Source organism: Stenella coeruleoalba, assembly GCF_951394435.1.
Source record: "Stenella coeruleoalba genome assembly, chromosome: 16".
Classification (NCBI taxonomy): Eukaryota; Metazoa; Chordata; class Mammalia; order Artiodactyla; family Delphinidae; genus Stenella; species Stenella coeruleoalba.
This window is the reverse complement of record NC_137162.1, coordinates 52,510,794-52,531,845: the sequence shown is the minus strand read 5'-3', so window position 1 is coordinate 52,531,845 and position 21,052 is coordinate 52,510,794. Positions and strand designations below refer to the sequence as shown.

At 43.1% G+C, this 21,052-nt stretch overlaps 1 protein-coding gene across 9 annotated transcripts in view; it reads left to right on the top strand.

Moving 5' to 3' along the window:
* Positions 1 to 4,955: 4,955 nt before the first annotated feature.
* NRG3 (neuregulin 3) overlaps positions 4,956 to 21,052 on the top strand; it is a 1,065,324-nt gene continuing 1,049,227 nt past the window's right edge. For all 9 annotated transcript variants that reach the window (XM_079899415.1, XM_079899414.1, XM_079899409.1 and 6 more), the window contains exon 1: positions 4,956 to 5,904. In XM_079899415.1, coding sequence (XP_079755541.1) covers positions 5,064 to 5,904 — 841 coding nt within the window. In that variant the 5' untranslated portion in view covers positions 4,956 to 5,063. The remainder of the gene's footprint in view (positions 5,905 to 21,052) is intronic.

Sequence of the window (21,052 nt, the reverse complement as noted above, 5' to 3'; positions counted from 1 at the left end):
CTGAAATTTCACATTTATTTTATCTTAGTGCCTCATTCAAAACTTCTAATTTCTCCTCCTATTATACAGCATTCAGCATTTCCTAATTCATGAGAGTGCAATTAGGTGACAATCTACATACCTTAAATCTGAACATTGTTACAATCATTTTTTGTGACTAGGATATAGTTGCGGCTGGAAGTTTTTCACCTTTCCGATTTTTGCTTTTTGCTCTGTAGAATTTATATATTATTTTGTTTATTTATGAAATTAGAATATAATGCACAAATCCTTGGAGTCAAGGTGTTGTGAACAGACAGATCCACCAGGGGATTTTTCCAGTACATTGTGAATGAATCCTATGTATAATACATAAAGCTCCCATGAGAAATAAATAACGTTATTTGTTGAGAACTATGAAGAAAACAATCTGCTTCTCTTTTTAAAAAAGGCCACAATGATGTACTATGGAATGTGTATCATTATAATAACAGGAGTGGACTAAAGCAAGAGAGAAAAAGGAACATGCAACCATGGGAAGAAGGCTAACCACATTAACCCTTCGTAAAGTGTTTACTTCATGAAATGTTTTGAGATATCACATTGCCTACACACATGATTCCAGTGGATATCATGAAGGATATTACGATTCTACAAGCTAGACTGATTTCTGTAGTAACTACATTTATCCAGAGAATCCACAGCTAATAAAAGAGCACCCTATTACTCCTAGGGGTGTAAACTCCTCTTGGCCTGAGAGGATGGTAAATAAATTGAGGTTGCTGGGATTGAAGAAGAGATGTTCTGTGTACTCACACCAACAAGATATATTCTTTGTGGTCCAAAATGGCATTTCCCATTTCTTGATAGTCTGTATAATTTATCTATTTTGTTTGTTTATTGTCAGTCTCTTCCACTAAAATATAAGTTCCATGAAGGTAGGGAGCTTTGTTTTGTTTTCTGTTGCATCTTCCATGCCTGGCACCTAGCTCTTGGAAGGTTTATATAATGAGTAAGCTAAGAAGAAAGGGTGAAAATATAGGAAGGCAGGTTTTTGACTCAACACAAAGACTTTTAAAATTACCTCTGTACTTGTATACTGTCTGCAGGCTGTGTGGTCTTCAGCAGGAAGTGGTTTCTTCTCTAGAGCTCCAGCTAAATCCAGATGACTGTTGGCCTGGGATATTTTGGGGGACGACACATTGGAGGTGTTTGAACACCAGGTTCACTTCCAGCCTTGTGGTTCTAAGGATGGGCCTTTGCCAAAGAATTTACAGTGGAGGGAACCCAGGGCAATCATACTGTGTTAATGATGGCAACTTATTGAACTTGGGATACAAGAGGTAAGGAGTCAAAGATGGCACTGAGACTCCCAGTCTGGAGATATTGGTGCCACTGAAGGGAAAAACTGTAATTCAACAGAAATGCTGGTTTGTAGGCAAACTTTAAATCATGGTTAGAAATTCTGAGTTTAATGTGTTAGTGGATTACACAGGAGACATCCAGAAGGTGATTATATTCAGGCAGATACGGAGCTCAGGAGAGGCTGAGTTATGTCATTCCCATTTGTTAGAAAAATCCACACCCCTCTCTATAGTAGGTAGAGATATCCAAGAAAAGTATGCATAACTCTTCCCTAACTGGTCATGCACATCCATCTTTATGAAATAATTAGCCTCAGTATTAAAAAACAGAACAATTTTCAGATTATTATATCAGAAGAACAAGAATGTTTCTTGAAAGTTGTAATCTGTATTTTGATTGAGGACCATATAGTGTATTTTGAAAAGCTTTATTTAGACTATGTGATAACTTAATACATATTAATAAAAGTGGTTTCTGATGTGTTTTAAAAATCATGCTTAAAAGATGCCATCAGTGAATAGTATATTTAGCTATACAATTTTATATTATATAGAATGTAGGTATTGTAGTTTCATTTCCTAGATGAGAAAAACAGAGGCCCAGAGTGACTTTATTGCTTACAGAGCTCAAACTTGAATCCCTGTCTTCAGAGCCTGAGTGTGAAGCTCTTTCTCCAGCATTCTGCTTCAGCGAGCTGTGAGTCACCAGACTGAGACTCCGCCCTACCATGGGACTGATCAGCTGGCTGCTCATTGGTAGTGAGAATGTCTACCACTTGTCCTTGACTCAGTTGTGGATCCCCCCCGCCCCCAATTCTAGTTGCAGTGCTTACCACCTGCTACCAGGGAGCCTCATGGTAAAACTGCAAGTTAATGATGATTGTACCAGCCAGAGTTTCTTGGATGGGCTGATAAAACCCACTCCCCAATACAAGGCTATCGCAGCAATAGGTCCTTTTTTTTTTTTTTCCCTTCTACTAGTGATAATGTTCACTGCGAGAGCAGCTAATGGGTAGTCAAGTGCAGAGGCTTGGGATCTGGGAGAAAATGAGCTGAACAGGGAACCATGAATAAGCTGTTAAAGCCAAGTGGAAATGAGAAGTGGGGGTAATTTGGAGAGGTAGATGAAGAAGGCATTGGGGAGCACTGTGACAACACGGGGTTAGTTTTGTGCGAATGCAGTTTCAGGGGAGCATTTGCCCAGCTGCAGCATTACAGCATCCCTTTTTGTACACTGGATTTATTTCAGTGGGGAAGGAAGAAGGGAGGGGCCATAGGAATAATGGGGGGCGGCAATGAATTAGGAATGTTTTGGAAAAGTAATTTTCTGTCTTATATACTCGACAAAAGCACCTGCTATAATTTCACAATATTTTCTGTGAAAGCTAACCTTTATTTGCTATACAGGAAAGGTTGGCCAGTTACTGCCCAGCACTCACAGAAGGTAGAGATTGGGTCAATTTTTACTTAAGAGGACTGTGCCTTGCACTGGAAAGCTGAAGGAATATAGATTCAAGGGCTTGTGGTATTTTTTTCACTCGCAATTTTTGGAACCATATTCAGTACTACTGGATTAGGGCATGTTCTATCAAACTAACAATCAAAAGCTTTCCTATGGGGAAAGTATTAATGTTATAGCTGAAAGAGGTGACAGCCGAATTACTGACATCAAAAATAATTTATTAACCGTGTCTGTGCAAAATACTCTGGTAGGCACCAAATCTCAGGGGCTTCCTGTTTCAATACATCCTTCTCTCTTTGCAGTCTTTTCAGTGTACCATTCGGCTCTTCACCTGTGAATAAAATGGATACCTTGAAAACTTCATCTTTGGGGACACGATTACAGGCCAAGAGAACGCTGTTTTCATCATCAGCGCCAATCATACAGTGCAGGGAAGGTGTTCTAGGAGGCTGCCATCCTCAAACTCTCTTTCTTGGAGCTTGTAAAACATCTTTCCGGTTTCCACTTTAGATCAGGAAATCCGGGAAGAGTCGACTAGAGAGGTTTTGCACCATCAGCATAAACCACGCTGATGCTGGCTCTCTACCCCTTCATCCTTCCTTCTTAGGCCGGTCCCCTAGTCCCCCAGGCGGGTCCCACACTGCACCTGAGATATAGGTACACAGGTGCCTCTCTACCCAAAGGAAGAGAAAGGAAAGAATTTTGGATACCAACCCAAATCGTTTTAAATGTTACCTCACATTCAGTTACCTTGTGATGTGTGCACCTGTGTGTACATCTACATTTAAAGACAATACTTTTTAAAAAGGTAAGTTAGCACACGTCGGCTAAGAGGTATCTGCCGGGTGTAATTGCACAAAGGTCTGTTTCACCAGCATCTCTCTTAGCAAGTCGGAGGGAACGGGCTCTTGATCCAGCAGCGCCCGCTGCCAGGCGGGGAAGCGCACAGACACCCCCCCGCACGCGCACACACCCCTGCTCTCTCGCCCCGCAGCTTCAGCCTCTGACCCCACTGCATCCACACAGGAAAGGGGCTCACAATCGGTGGGTCGGGAGCTGCTTTTGCCACACACTTCCAAAGCGAGCGTTTGCTTGGATCATTTATCTTGTACGCGTTAAGAAACCACCATTAGGTGTTGGGGGGAGGCGCTACTTTGCCTGAAGCCCAGCCAGTCCGTGGCGGCTCCGCGCACACCGCACCCGCCTGGCTGCCAGCGCCCGCCTGGAGCCGCCTCCCGCCCGGGGTCCCTGTTCCCCCGGATCCCGGACGCGGTCTCTCGTTTCACGTCTCCCCCTTCAAGTGCGACCGGACAGGGGCGCCGGGCAGTGCTTTCGAATCTTCTGCGGCTTGCGGGGTTCCCTCCGCGGCGGGTCGGACAGCACCCGCCGCGGGCGCCCAGTGCGTCCCCGGCCCCGGGCTCGCGGCGGCGGCGCAGCTCGCTGGAGTTTGACTCTCGGGCAGCGGCGCCGGCGCGGAGTCTCAGGCGGCGGGAGCTAGGCGAGCCCGGCCGCTTGCCCTCCGCACTGCGCTCGGATTGGTCTCTCCCAGACAGTGCTAGCCGAGGGTTGGCTGCGGGCCGGCTGAAGAACAGGTGCACCTTACCGCCCGGACTCGCGGAGCAGCCGCCGAGGAAAGCGGCGCGGCGGGCCCGGCGACCGGCGGCGGCCAGGCCGGCCCCTCTGTGTCGGAATGCGGCTCTCTGGCACCTGGCGTTCCGCGGCCGGCCCGCTCAGCCCCTGAAGGCGGCGCGAGGCCCAGGGGCGGCGCGGGCGGGCGCCCCGGGGAGCTGGCCGGGTGCGGCGCCCCGAGGATGCCGGCGCGGCTGGAGCGCATGCAGGCGGCGGGCGGCAGCGGCAGCGGCAGCGGCAGCGGCAGCAGCAGCAGCAGACGACGCGGGGCCCCGGCGCACAGGAGGCCGCCTGCCGGGCTGCAGACGCGCCCCGCCGCTCCCTGACCGGCCGGCGGCGCAGGGGGCCAGTCTAGCCCCTCTTCAGAGCTCCTCGCCGCCACCTCCCCGGCCCGCGTCCCCTCCCCGGCCCGCGTCCCCTCCCCCGCTCCTCTCCTCCCCGCCCGCCGCCCGCCTCTCGGGGGGAGGGGCGTGGGGGCAGGGAGCCGATTTGCATGCGGCCGCCGCGGCCGCTGCCTGCGCCCGAGCCCGCCGCCGCCGCCGCCGGAGCCCGCGCCTGCGCCCGGCCCGCGCGGCCCCATGCCTCTGGCGCGGCCCTCGGGGGGGCGAAGGTGAAGACCGGCTCCTAGGATGAGTGAAGGGGCGGCCGCTGCCTCGCCACCTGGAGCCGCTTCGGCAGCCGCCGCCTCGGCCGAGGAGGGCACCGCGGCGGCTGTGGCTGCGGCGGCGGCGGCGGCGGCGGCGGCGGCGGGCGGGGGCCCGGACGGCGGCGGCGAAGGGGCGGCCGAGCCCCCCCGGGAGTTACGCTGTAGCGACTGCATCGTGTGGAACCGGCAGCAGACGTGGCTGTGCGTGGTGCCTCTGTTCATCGGCTTCATCGGCCTGGGGCTCAGCCTCATGCTGCTCAAATGGATCGTGGTGGGCTCCGTCAAGGAATACGTGCCCACCGACCTGGTGGACTCCAAGGGGATGGGCCAGGACCCCTTCTTTCTCTCCAAGCCCAGCTCCTTCCCCAAGGCCATGGAGACCACCACCACGACCACTTCCACCACGTCTCCAGCCACCTCCGCCGGCAGCGCCGCCTCTTCCAGGACGCCCAACCGGATTAGCACCCGGCTGACCACCATCACGCGGGCGCCCACTCGCTTCCCCGGGCAGCGGGTGCCCATCCGGGCCAGCCCGCGTTCCACCACGGCACGGAACACTGCGGCCCCCTCGACGGTCTTGTCCACGACAGCCCCTTTCTTCGGTAGCAGCACTCCGGGCTCCCGACCCCCGGTGCCAGGAACCCCCAGTACCCCGGCCATGCCCTCCTGGCCCACTGCGGCATACGCTACCTCCTCCTACCTTCATGATTCGACTCCCTCCTGGACCCTGTCTCCCTTTCAGGATGCTGCCTCCTCCTCTTCCTCCTCCTCGTCTTCCTCCTCTACCACCACCACGCCAGAAACTAGCACCAGCCCCAAATTTCGTAAGTAAACACTGTGTCTGAACTCTGATTTACTGCTGAGTTTCCATTCTGCCCTCCTGTTGTCCTTTCCCCTCGCCAACGCCTGTCTTCTAGCATCCTTCACCCCCACCCCCACCCCCCACTCCATTCCAGGTTTGGAACACGGAGTGAGAGAATTAAACCTGGCCACAGGGGAGGTAAAAGGTGCCGGCCTTTTCCTGTGTGTGTGTGCGTGGGGGTAGGGGTGGTGTGAAGCAGAGGGAGATTGTCAGCCAAGCTCCATGGGCCCTACTTAAGTGGGTCCCAAATGAGAACTAACTCCCTTCAACGGGTTAAAGCGAGTGCAGACCTGCTGGGGAGCTCTGGGATCGGGCTCCTGATGAGAGCTGGGGAGGAAGGAAGGAGGGTGGGAGGGAGGGAGGGGGGAGGAGGGGGGAGGGAGGGCCTTCCCAAAAGCACTGAGCCCTTTCCCCGCCCGTGGGAAGGAGAGAAAGAAAAGCACCTGTAAATCGACCGACGTTAAACCGCGGAGGGAAGTTGTATCCATGTGGGGGTGGGCTGGGGTGTGTGTGTGTGATGATTTGATGGAGATGTTGGTACGGTGAAGCTGTAGACACTTCCAGCAGCCCTGACCCGGGCAGGGACCAGGAAGGGTTAATTAGAAGCCATTGTGGGAGGTAGGGAAAGGAGGCGATCCATGGCGAAGGGCTAAAGTGATCACCTCCTACCCTGCGCATGGCCATTCCAAGGTGTAGAAACGGATTCTGTGGCCGCCGAGAGTGAGTTAACTAGGGGGAATTATGAAGGGATCCCTGCAGAGCTGCCGCCTCTAGGGTCCTGACGGAGGAGGAGTTTTTTCAGCTCTGCCAAGCGTTTGCTTTGTTCGATTCCCAAAGGTGGAGAGTGAACCTCCTCTCCCCTCCCTATATGCCTGAAAAATTTAGGCAAAATGGGACAGTTCTGTGCACTCAAGGGTGAGAAAATCAACTCATTTGAAACAGGTCACTCTTTGAATGTAGCTTCTTCACCCTTGGCTCAGTTGCTGCCACTACTGGCCAGTTTCCCCAAGCATGATAGCTTTCTATCTGTCTAGGAGGTCTATATTTTCCCTATACCTTTATACATGTTTTAGATGACTATTTGACCTCCCAGCACCCTCCCACCACCTCACCTTGTTCTTATTATAAGGAAATTTTAGGAAGATTCTTAATCTGACTATCAATCAGGATCTGAGAACAGTGTGTGCAACCTGTGAAGGTTATTTAGGACAAACCCCCAGCCTGCCAGTTCAAGTTCTGTGCAAGGCTTTTCTCCAAAAACTGCCTGGCTATGCCTTCTTTATACTGTATTTCTGTTTTGAGCCATAACATCTGGAGGGGAAGCAAGACTGCTCATCGTTAACTCTTGAGTAGGAGTACCAAGCTTTCAGTCATCTGGCAGTTTTTCATTTCTCTGACCTGTGGTCTTAGCTGGGGTGTTATTTAATCCTTGAAACTTTTTGTTTTTGGATTTGTTGTATTTGTGGCTAAAGTCCAAGGAGAGATATTCCTTATGCTTTTACTCTGCTTTGGAAAAAAAAATAGGCCAAAAGATAAACTGAGAGACAGAGAGGAGAGGGGAAGGGAGGGAATCTGCCACAAACCAGAATGGCAGTCAAACTGGTAACTTGCTGCTTCTCTCTCCTTTGGCTGAAGCAGTCATTTTTGAGAGCACATTTTCTCAGGAGGTGTGTAGAGGTTTCTCTCAACAAATCTAGCTGCTTGAGTTTTGTGGATGAGTAAAGGATGTGCAAGTGTATGTGCAAACATATTCAATGGATTGAAAATAGATGCGTTTATCTTGAAGACCCCAGGTTTTTTATCTTGTCTTTTGTTACAGTTGATATGAATAATGGAGTGTGGATGTACTTCTCAGCCTTGTGTGTGTGTTGGGGGGCTTGCATATGGGGGGATATTTCATATTCTTTCTGAATTGATTTCCTTGCTTTCCATTCCAGAGGTCTTTAAAGAAAAATCCAAGGTAATTATTTTCTACCCCTCCGTGCTCCCTTCCTACATTCTGTATAAGGGAATGGCAGCCTGTTTAATAAATAATGATTATTGACATGGCTCTCAGCCCCAAGGAGTAGGGTGGTGGTGCGGGGAGGGCGGGGGAGAATCTGTAAATGGTATCAATGTTCACTTAGACATAGAAGCAGTATTTGTTTTATGTGTATCTGAGGTTCAGCTCTTGCTCTCTTTTAAACCTTCAACAAGGAGTTGAATTAAGGGATTTGCAAGTATGCAAATCCAGCAGAAACTGACCTGGTTTGCCTATATCAACAAGGGAAATTTTAATGAAAGAAGATTATGTAGCTTCCATAAAAGATGAATTTAAATAGGTAGGTTGTATGAGTCCAAGATTGTAGGATGATTAACAAAAGGAAATAAAGATTTCATTTGAGGCGTCATCAGCACTGCTGAAAAATGGGCTGAATATCTTGCATTTATATTTTTCACTTGTTTCTATTATGCTACCAAAGTTCCCAGGAGAGAAATTCCCCCCTTTTTTTTCTAGCTCCTACTTCCAGACTTCAGTAGCTTGTTTTTGCTTTTTTTTAAGTGAAAGGCATGGATTGTGTTGTAGCACCTGAGGACAACTAAGAATGATGCTTTTTTTTTTTTTCCCTTGAGACTAACTCACAGATTCTTTAATTGCCAGGGTCTATGGTTTTAAATTGAACACAAGGCGTATAGAATGAATGTCTTTGTGCTCGTCTTAGGTCAGTCAGAAGGATCCTGTCTGTAAAGGCAGCACAGCTCTGGAGTGGAAGAGGCCGGTTCACTCTAGAATAAACACCCTTGCTGATGGGTAATAGGGTTTTTGCAAGCAAAAGCTGTATTTGCTGTGGGAAGGCCCAGTTTAGGAGACTGTTTCTAATTTTCTGTAGGATTAAAGGCAAAGAAAGATTGAATTTGAAAGGCAGAGGGAGTAGAAGAGGGGTTTGGAAGTTGACTCTTCTCATCCTGCAACCTTTAGAACATGAGCCAGACCAAAACTTTCTTCTGTGTTACTGGGGTCTCTTGGGTTCCCAAGTAGTTGCCCAGCACTTGCCTTTCCTTTCGATGCTTTAAAAACAAATATCTTGAACGTACTGCCTTTAAGAGATTATTTCCCCCCAAATGTCTTTGAAGCATTTTACAGCTGTAAGTGTAGGGTTAGTTTACACATTTTTTAGTCCGGAAGGTTTACTGCAGACAGTAGAGGAACGGTGATTTTGACCAGTGTGTAAGCAACCTTTTATGGCACATTGAATTGTATTTTCAGACTTGAAAGGCATATGCATGTGTAGAATGTTGTCAGTGCGCATGTGGATTGTTATTTTACTCAGCAGAAAGCACTGTTTAACAGATAGAAGACCAGAGTCCTTGGCTAAATTCAAGTACTAAAGACAAAGAGCCACTTTCAATGGGTTATTCTTTGGGTCATATTTGGAAGGTATGTAGCTAATTCCAATGAGTAAGATCACAAATCTTGAATAGTGTATCTAGTAAAGAAATAAATATAAAGTGTATCATTGATGTTTAAACATGGTAGGGTGATCATTTTAGTATAACCAAGTCTACTTAAATCAAACTTTACCCAGTCAAACTTGTAATTTTGAAGAGTTCCATTGACAATTTTCTTATCTATCCTCTTTCTTTTTATAAATTTATTTATTTATTTTTGGCTATGTTGGGTCTTTGTTGCTGCGCACGGGCTTTCTCTAGTTGCGGCGAGCGGGGGCTACTCTTCGTTGTGGTGTGCGGGCTTCTCATTGCGGTGGCTTCTCTTGTTGTGGAGCACGGGCTCTAGGCACATGGTCTTCAGTAGTTGTGGCACACGGGCTCAGTAGTTGTAGCTCGTGGGCTCCAGAGTGCAGGCTCAGTAGTTGTGGCGCACGGGCTTAGTTGCTCTGTGGCATGTGGGATCTTCCCGGACCAGGGCTCGAACCCGTGTCCCGTGCACTGGCAGGCGGATTCTTAACCACTGCGCCCCCAGGGAAGCCCTTATCTATTCTTTTTAAACATCTTCAGTCTTTCAGTAAAAGTACTCTGAGTTGCTGTATAAGCAGCCTCAGGTATAATTTGTTTAAATAAAGTTTACTCCTATGTTGTCTTCTATCTATTGATACATGAATCGAGGCCTTCAGAGGAATTCCAACATAGAAAGGACTGACCCCAATCATGTATGGTAGCCAAAGTGAGAGGATTCAGAGTTTGAGATCAATATTTCTTATGAAATCCAGTTGAGAGCTTTGTTTATGAGCACATGCTGCAGCCTGAGTATGTTTTGATTTCCTTTGGCCTTAATACAGGATTACGAGGCTTTTCTGCTTTAGTCAATTATACTGTACATTTTACTCTTCAGACACTTACCTTTTGCTTCATGATCCTAACAGCAAAAAAAGGAGGGGGAGGGGTGTGGGCATAGAATCGGCAAGGCTCTTTTTAGAACATTGTTAATTTGGTCTCAGTGCCTTAAGGCTGTGGTTGAAGCCTTCCTCCTCCGCTAGCTACTCGTGACTGAGCTAGAAGGGGTTGGCAGTGCTAATTGAGAGCTCCTTTTGCATGCTTGATTGGTGAATCCAGCCACCTTTGTATCTGTGCAATTTCCCGGACAGCCTTTTTTTTTTTTTTTTTTAACACAGTGTTGATCCACATATTTGTCAGAAAGAAAAACAAACAAACAAAAAAAGCTGGTGTGTGGCAGCTTCTCTCCGTTACTAAAGAAACCAACTCTTCTAAATCCAGGTTGAGCCGTAAGCAAGAGTGTCCGTGCAGAGTTTGAAAGCAGTGCTGTCCTGGGAGGTCTAGCGTTTGGAGGAAAAAGATCTCTCTTCCCCCTGGCATACTCTCCTGGCTTTTCCCCCTCTACACAGCCCAATGAGAAGAAGGATGATTTTCAGCTCCCTTCTTATGTAGAAATTCTTTCCTCATAACCTCTCCTATCCAGTGCCAAACATATCTCAATATTCTATCTCAGGTGTCAAAAATGGAATGTGAAAGTTGGCCCTGCAATATGTAAGAGCAAGGAAAGAGCCATAAATCTAAGTCTGTAAAATGCATTTGAATTGCTTGTGAATAGAACTGAAATTCATTTTTCTCCCTTTGAATCTGTTTTTATCTTTAGACTTTTGTGTTGGGTGAGGCACAGAGCTGGTACTGCCTTGGCAAATACCACTGAGACATTTTTGGATCCTAGAAATTTTACTTGTCTACACCCAAAAAAGTGTTTCCTCCAGAACCATGTACATATGGAAGGCAGGATGGAGGAATAGACTCAGTTTAAAGCTTTGTAATATCAGGATGAAAATGTACCTAAATCCATTCATGTGATTATTAATGAAAGTAGTAGGACGCATGGTTAGTTTGGTTTTCCATCTTTACCACTTTTTCTCTGAGGACTTCAGGTACTCCTGCCTTACCCAGTCTTTTAAAGAATTGGATCTACCTGGCTCTGTCTGAAGGCCCCTTACAGACTTTTGATTATTTTATTTTAGCTCTTTATTTCTTAGCTTATATTATAAGCAGTAGTCATTAAAAGAAATTTTCTTAGATATTCTTAACATTGCCTTGTCATTTCAAGTTGTTTTAAAAGTCAGCCCTTTTGATAAGACATGTTAGATTAAGTTGATGTAGAATGTTCAGAAAAAAAACTACCCATTTATGCAATTGAGTTATTAAATTGTCTTGGTGTTTTATTTTTTAATTAAAAAACATTTTTTTTGAAGATTCCAAAAACTCGATGGAAGACTAATGGCCATTTATTGTCCCACATAGATTGATTTACAAATCATACTAATTTTGGCAGTACTTATTATCTGATTCCGTAAAACAATTGTACAATTGAATATGCGCTATTATATACATTCATATAGTTATGATTTTGTAATGTCATGTTTTGATTTTTAAATTTATTTTAATGAATATTTATTAAACCCTGATTTGGGGTATTACTATGCTGGTAGTTAATTTAAAAAGTCTATAAAAGTAATGGTTTAAAAAACAGAAAATTAAAATAAAACTTCAAATGTATACAACATTCATTCTCCCATATCTTGGACATAGGTGTTTTTTTGAATGTGTCTCTTAGTTTGAACTTAGCGTCTTTTTCTTTTTCTTTTCCATAAGCCACACCTCTCATTACTTGTTTCTTCTTCAAAGACACTGGTGAAGGAATTTTAACCCAGATTTTTCATAGATACTATAATATCCCCCCTGCCCTGGAAATCTTTTATAGTTTTTTTTTCTTTTACAGTTTTCTTGCCCATATAATTCAAAGTAATTTTCTTCCTTCCTTCCTTCCTTCCTTCCTTCCTTCCTTCCTTTCTCTCTCTCTCTCTCTCCCTCCCTCCCTCTCTCTCTCTTTCTTTCTTTCTTTCAACAACTCACCGTTCGTAGTTTCTTCAAAGCATTCAGCTATGTTTTAATAGAAATTACAGGTATCTTTCATTTCTACAATCATATATCATTGGCTTTCATAAAATTTAATTAAATTACATAATCCCAATAAGAACAACTGATATAAACAGGTTTGTTACCCCCACTGAGTGTTGGTAAGCATACAACCCCAAATGAGTTTACAGAGGTGTGCAGGCTTCCTTCAGGTTTACCTGCTGGCTGTGACCTTCTCACAGTGCAGTGGCCCTGACAGTGTCCATCACACTGGAGGAGTGGTGACAGCAAGCTGGCTAAGGATTAGGACAGTGCCTCCTTTGTAGGTAATAGTATTGAAAATGTAAGTCAGTCATGACCATATATTTCAGGAACTTCAGTGGGCGGATGACAACATTTGGTATAGAAAGAAAAAAACCCAAAAAACCTGTAGCCTTGAATACCATTATAACTGTGCAACCTCAAAGAACCAGTTTATTCTCTCTGAACATTAACTTCCTCCTCTGGGATAATGAGGGGGTGATGATAATAACCTGCTTCGTATACCACTTCTAAAAGAGCTTTTAAGCTGCAAACACTCTACTGTTTTTATGTCAAGAGAAATGGGAAATGGATAGACTAGATAGGTATTTTCATCCAAAACCACATTAGGCCATTGAATTCAGTTGAAATATTGGAGCTAGTTGGCTATATCTAGCTTGAGGGATCTTCCATCACAAGGAGGGATGATTATTCTTGCATGCCCTTGGATCTCTCCTGTATTCCTCTCTGATACCCTGACACACACAATAAAATGTGGTGTGGAAATCTCCCTCAGATCATCTTGGAAGTTTAATCACAAACTGGAGCCCACCATTTCTCATCCTTTGCTTGGTAGATGGTTTTGTAGTCTGTTTTGCACATATGTTTCTCAAAGAGAGGAACTGAAATTTGGGAGAAAATGAGTGAGATTGTTGAATTATAATTATCAGGAAATCTGAAATCCGCAAGAATCTGAAGATTTTTGATGAAAGAAAGGATGCCCTTATGGTTCCTTTTAGTTCCATTCCCACACTGTCTTATTGTCATTGAATCTTTGGAGTTTGGAGAGAACTTTAGTAAAGATGGATCATGTCTGCATTGCATTCTCTTCCCCCTCTTAATTGAAGAGTTATTGTGGTTTAGATTCCAGAGGATTAATGGCTTGCTTGTGCCCATCAAAGAGCTCTTTTAGATGTATGCTTTTGTACTTCAGGGAGCTTTAATATTAGCATTTTGAAAACATCTTGCTTCAAGTCTGTGTTTTTTGGAAACTTCATCCTGAATTATATTTCAAAGTATTACTTCTTTTTGTTATGAGCCTTTATTTTTCAAGACATGTTGGTGATTGTACATAAATCATAGATTGCCATTCCCAGGCATACAAAGAGGCTAGTCAGAAACAAGCCTGTAAACTGAACTCAGAATTTAGTTTAATAATAGAAGTTCAGCAGCTTCCAATGATATGATTTTGTCTTTGAGGACTTTTCCTAGAAGTGATAGTATGTGTCATGGATGCAGTATACACTGTAAGAGCAAGAAAAAAATCTTCTGAATCTATGCAACTACTCTAGCAGTAATACATTACAGCCAGGGTTATGAGAAGAGAATTTTTATGCTAAGCATTTGATAAGAACTCTTGAACATATTAGCCTACTTCCTAAGATACCCTTCCCGTGACTACATATGACCTTTGGCCTGATCTTCCAGTGAATTGCCAGGGAGTTAGAATTTCACTAAGAGAAAAATCACACCCTTATCATCATTTTGGGTTCAGACTCTAATTGATTTCTGTGCCTTGAATTTTACTTTTAGACATGGGGAAGAATTCGTCACAGAATCTCAGTCTTGGAAAGGGCTTGAGAATTTAGGTAATAACTAGAGCTGCCATTTGTTGAGTTTGACTATGTGCTAGGAGGGTCCACACTTTACATACTTTGTCTTATTTATTTATTGAAACAAGGATTAAAAGACAGGCATTTAGGCCTGTAGCCTAGTCTGATTATCTAAATTATGCAGGTAATCGAGCTGGGCTTAGATTGGTTATATAATTTGCCTAGGACATGTGTAAGTGGCATAGTTTGAAGAATCAGGAAGATGGGAAGATCACGTTATAGGTAATCTCTTCCCACTTTAAATCCTAAGGCATTGACACAGTGTTGATATATCTATGTATATTACCTGTTTCAAGCCCCTAGCTCATAGCCAGTGACGTTTGCCATTATAAACTGCATAAATGGCACATCTGCTCATACCTGTTCTTTGCTATAGTAGAGGGAGCCTTTAATAACCAGAGAAATTTCCCTGGTTTCCAGTACAAGGAGAAATTCAAGGAGATAGTTCAACAAATGATAAAGAATGTGTTCTTCTAAACTTCTATTCCTTGATCTTCTTAACTCTCTATTTCCTCCTGTGGCTGCTTATAGGTGATTCAATAGAACAGTGACAGAAAACAGTTACAGACTTTATTTCTCTGCTTCCTGAAATCTAGCCAAAATTGTCTTCTCTGCTCATTCTAAATTTGCTTTTGATTGCAGTGGTTACTGCATCGTATGCTGAGAGTGGCCGGTGGAAACATGTCAGGGAACATTTGGAGTAATACCCTTGAGGTTCTCCTGACCCTAAAATACCAACCCTACCAAGTAAATGTTGGGTGTTGCACGTATGCAGTGTTTCCTGCAGAGCGTCTGAATTCCCTTTTGGAACCATCCTGCAGGTTACCCACCATTGACTAGCCCATGGTACTTAGAAGAGGAACTTTGGTGAGACCCTGATAGCCTGCCAAAGATACCACCAACTGGACCCAATCATTACTTACTAGTTTGATTTTGATGTGTAGCAAGGGTCCCTAAGAACAGATTTTCTGAAGGTTAAAATGAAAAATGATTGTGCTGTTTACTTTTGCTAACTCGTGAAAAGAAAAGAGAAATAGATCAAATACTAAGATCAGGTTATATAGTCTTTGAATAGCTATGCTGAAGGGTAGGAATACTGTAACGTCAGGAAACCAGTATTGTCAAAATCCCATAAGACTGTGAATGAATTCTGTAGACTAAGAATGACGCTGTACTCATAAGGAAGAGAGGGAATGAGATTGCTTACCCAAACTTATTGTTAAACAAAAGTTTTTGTCAGCGTGATGGCAAAATCTAGAGACTCTAGGAATAGAAAAGTGAAAATGGGGTGCAGCAATGTTTATATTAAACACTGTCTCGACTGAATTCTATTTAACTGAGTCTTCAGTGTGAGACTCTTTTCTGTGTTAAAACAAAAAACTGACAAATGCTCTCTTCATGCCAAACGGTCACAGTTGGTAGGGCTTCTGCCTTCAACAAACGAGAGGTGTGTTTTCCAAATGTTAGTTGTATTAGCTCCCAACCTATTTAAGCTGGTTGTTCTTGTTACTGTAATTAAGTAATGTATTTAAATAATATTCAAACCAATGAATTAATTGTGGTTTTTATTAGAACTAAGTGGATTACTTTGGATATACTCCATAAAGAGAAGTCACTGAAAAAATGCTTGTTGAAGAAGTTGTGAGTAATTTTAAGGGAAAATATATTTATATATCCATAAGAAATCTGCACTTGGATTGTTTCACGTGTGGCTTTAAGTTCTCATTCCTCAGTAAATATATTGAAACTGAAAAAAATCACAGTATACATTTGTGGTGTGGTTTTTCACAAGAAAGGTAACAAATTTATTCAGTGAAAAGTCTTGAATACCACAGCCAAATATTTGGCAAACGAATGTGCATTTGTATGTTTTAGGTTCAAATAAAAGAAATAATAAATAAAATAAATTTTACTTTACCCATGTGATAGATTTACCAAGCCATTAATTCGTGTTTTTAATAATTTTAAATATATTGGAAAATGTTTACTATATAATTATCTAAAACTTCTCGGGTAGAAAATTATATAAGATGCTGATTATATAAAGCTATGTCGACTAATAGATTTAATAAATAGTAACTATAGTCAGGGAAAGTATGCAGAATTGTTAAAGGTGATGATTTCTGGATTGTGGAATAGGAATGCCATTTAATTTATTGCACTTTGCTGTAGTTTCAAAGTTTTATTTAATGGTCATGAATTATCTCTCTAATTAGAAGTTATTAAACTTTTGAAAAAGTAAAGAATGAGATCCATGAATCAGTTCAATTATTGGTCTCGGTTCTGTGAAGATGTTTTTTTCTAGTCTAGGAGTTTGTGTCTTCATTGGTGGTGTCAGCATTAAAGTGTTGGCCGAGTTGGGTTCCTGCTGTGAAATGCAGATGTGCAGAAATATAAATGCATTTCATTTGCTCATGGGAAGTAATGCCTTATTGAAGGCAGCGTCTTACACTGGGCCTTGGATTATTAGCCTTGATCTTATAAGGATAAAAAAGATGGTAGCTTTACTGTGTTACTTAGTGGCTCTTCCAGTCTGCAGAAGTTGGGCAGTCTTTAGTAGTATTGCTAAGGATGGATATAGCCTGTAGAAATCAACCAGTTGTGGGTATACTAACCAATTACCTGGTCTTTTTTAAGGATCAAATGACAGGAAAATGCAAAGGCTAATTTGTAGCGCTGGGTCTTATAAGGGAGGGCTTAGGTCACATACAAACAGGTGGGATGACAGATTCAAAGATTTACTAGATGCTGTAAGCCTCTCAAAGAATCATAAGGTGTTTATTCACATAAAAAAGTTAGGTGGTTGGAAAGAGGTGATTTGTAGAACACATAGTCTTTAATTTGGTCATGAGTTGTGCTCCAAGTCTTTTAACATAGCTCCCCAATACATTGGTGAGCAAAAAGAGAACAAAAAAATGATTCTGTATACATAATGTTAAACATCAGAAGTCAAGATAGTGATTGTCTTTGGGAAGGCGGCAGGTAGCGACTGGAGGAAGACCGAAGATACGGGGCTTTAGGATATTGGTAATGTACTAATGATCTGCGTACTTATCACATAGGTGCATTCTGTTTCCCAGAATTCACCACGCGGCATGCTTATGGTTTGTGCACTTTTTATATACATCAGTACAAACTTAACTGTATAAAAGAAATCTTTCAAAACACTCCTTCATGTTCCCAGGGTGGTAGCCTGAAGGTGTGGATTGTTCCATTATTGACACTGGATTGTAATTCCCAGTGTTTGTTGTTCATGCCTCACAGTCTAGTAAAGGCAGAGAGGGTCTTCGCAGCTTCAGCAGTTTCCTTTGTTCTCAGGATCCTGGCTTAGTGAGACACCATGGAGATGCCCACACTCCTTTTCAATTTTATCCTTTGTGAATGGACACCTTGTGTTTATATTACATAAAATTTTCTTTCACAAGAAAGGAGTGTTTCAGGAGTGTTTCTGATACAGCATAAGTTACCATGCTTTTCACACATCTTACACGTGTAAACCATACTTATTTCCAAGAGTGACTTTATACATACAGTTCTGCAAGCATTAGAGTGCGTGATACAAGAGAAAGCCAATTCGTTATCTGCATTTATGGTTTTGTCGAGAAGCCCACAACTTATATTCCAGCGAATAATTAAGTGTAATGTGTGATTCCAACTGGAAAGTATATTAAGCCCTTTCAGAAAGTAGTGATCAGAGCAGGCATAGGTAGTTTCAAGGGAGAATTTGTTTAGGCAGAGAAATGGGCAGGTGAGGCCAGGGGAGGAAAAGGTCATTAACAAACAGGTTACCGCTTTAAAGGGACATAACAGCTGGCTCACATCTGTGTGTCTGGCCTGGTGGGCAAAGAGGGCCTCTTGGAATTAAGGAAACAGCTTCACCTTTTCCTTAGGGCAGGGCCTGATTCAGGAGGGAGGATTTGGGAGGACTTCGCTAGGTTGCTATGCGAAATCACAGTCAGCGTTGGTTCAAGGAATGTGCACAGTAATCTGTGTTATTTTCACAAGATGCAAGGTCTCCAGGATGACTTAGAGGGAGGAAGAAGCAACAAATTGTAAAGATTCTCCAAGGCTAATTTGTCCCACGTCATTTAGATATGGTCTTGACTCGTGCTGAATCTGTTTAAGTATTGACTTCATTCCAGTGCCTCTTCAAAGTGCTGCAAGAACCAGTAGAATTGGTGTGTTTTAAAATGTTTAGTTTTTGCATCGTCACATCAACACAGCCCTAGATTTAACCCAAAATAGTAGCTGTCAGATATCTAAAAATTTGCAAGTGGAGACCCAAGGAGAATAACAAGAAGATATGCTTGATTTTTACTGCTTCATCTTAATTAACCTGTGACTTCAGATTTTCCGGAGGCAAGAAACTACTCTATGAATTGATTGCCATGCCATCCCTCTTATTTCATCTGAGGTCGTCTTTCCAGAAGCCACTCAGCACCTTTTGGGATTGAGTGCTGACACTGCATGACATTCAAAAGGCAAAGGCACTGTTGATGCCCTGTGTGCACTCATCACATGGTGAGGAATGAGAGGGGGAAGACACTGATGTCTCAGGAACCCTGAGGATGGACGTCTGGCTGGCCTGCCAGAGAGCTTCTCTTGTAGATGCAGGAACTACAGCCGTTCATTTACATATCGACAGCTAAAATTAGTTGTGTCACCCCACCTAGTTCACCATAAAGAAGAAGCTTCAGATTAAAATCAGATTCATCACTCCTGCGGGTTTACTTGGTTGCCCCTTGTTACCAGGTAGAGGGGCTATAACACTGTGTAAGTGCAAATGTTAAATCAGTATTAAGAGCCAGTGGTGTCTCTCCTATATTTCTTACTGATCAGATAATTTTCACTAATGTCAACATTTATAATAAGCCAGTTGACATATACTATTGTTATTTGCTTGGAATATTCTCAGTTTATCTATTTTTTATTTTTTTTGACTTAGATAAGGGAAATTTTTTTTTTTTTTTTAGTTATTTGTTTAGGCCTTTGTGTATTTGATCAGAAGAGATTTTTGAAAGGAAGGCAGCAAAGCTGTAACAAAGTCAGTATTAAATCCGTGTTTCTCCTTTATCATTTGGTTTTTAAGCTTCTAAGTGACCTTCTGTGGTACCACATTGATGCTCATCTTTCATCATGAGCAGCTCTGAGTAATTTATGATAAATAATGAAATGTTGTTTCCTACAGTGCACTGCAGATGGCTGAGTGTTACAAAAGTCTAAAGAGCTCTATTACTTCTAAATGATTAGATAACACAAAAATGTTAACCCTAAAGAAAAAAGGTCCAGTAGCACATGCTGCTTGCTAAGCACAGTTCTTCCTGCCTGGTACCTTCTGATAGGCTCTGTGCATCTGAACTCTGCAGGGACTGGCGTCTGAACAGTTCTCTTCTGAATAGCAAGGAGAGGTTTATGCCTTTCAGCTAGTTGGGTTGGCTAGGAGCAATAGTGGTTTGTTTATTTGGAGTGGGGGAAGGGAGGAACTTGCAAAATTTGTTTACAATTTGAAACCTTTAATTAACTTTAAACAATGGTGTTACCAGTGGCAAGGACTTGGATGCTAGGATGCAACAATTTAAAATGTTTTGTTTGAGCACAGATATTGAAAATGGATATTAAAAAGCAAACATTAAAATGATTTTATCAGAACAAAGCTTTATAGATGCTTTAAAAAATTATATAGATGTTTTTTCAAAATTAACTCTTATCAGTGTTGCATTTTCTCTCATCCACATGTACAACAATGGAGACATAGCAAACATATATCTGATTTGTAACTCTCAGCTTTCTTGTCATACTCTGTAGTGTATTAGTACAGTTGTTAAATGTTGTCCATAGTGAATATGTGTGTTCTCATCCTTGTTGCCATAAAATAGCTGCATATCTAAGTGTTAGGGTTTGAAGCCTTTAGTTGCCAGTACAGAAAGTCTTTATGTACTACATCCCATTGTGAAAATTGAATTAAATTGCTGGTCAGGGAGCCCTTTATACTGCCAAGAGAGTCTCTTTGTGAGCAAAACGTAGAGAAGGGTGGTCTTTGGCCAGTGGTACTTCTAAACTCAAACACTTTGCTGAAGTTTGCCATAGAACTTCCTCACATTTCCCCAGACATTATCACTTTGCCAAATGAAATCATCTGTTCCCCCTACTAGAACTACTTTCTTTCTTCCAGATATCAGCTATGAGGTATGAAATGAATTGCATAAAAATAAATTACACATACTGCATTTTGGAAAGTGTACCCTAGCCGTCCCATCAATTATTCTTCACTGCTGTGCTGGGAAGTCCATTTTAACCTCAATTATCAGTTGCATGCAATCAGTTGAACCTCTGGACCTTGCCAAAATAGACATGGTTTCGTGCCAGGAAGATCAGGCTGTTTGAATGTTCTAGAATACTTTTGCTTTAGATGAAAAAGGGTTGTTGTCCTGTCCCATGGGAGAGAAAGATTCAAGGAAAGAAAGCTGTTTGATGCATGGACTATATGGCTCCCCTTCTTGACCATCTACCGTCTAAAGTTTGGTGTAGGTAGCACTGTGGTATTAGCAGTACAGTCCACTTCAGGCATCTGAGCAAGGACTCTGAAGTTTATAGATTATCCAGGATTTTTTTTTTTTAAATAAACAAATAAACTTATTTATTTATTTATTTGGCTGTGTTGAGTCTTCGTTGCTGCGTGCGGGCTTTCTCTAGTTGCAGCGAGCGGGGGCTACTCTTCGTTGTGGTGCGCGGGCTTCTCATTGTGGTGGCTTCTCTTGTTGCGGAGTACGCGCTGTAGGCGCACGGGCTTCAGTAGTTTTGGCGCACGGGCTTAGTTGCTCCACGACATGTGAGATCTTC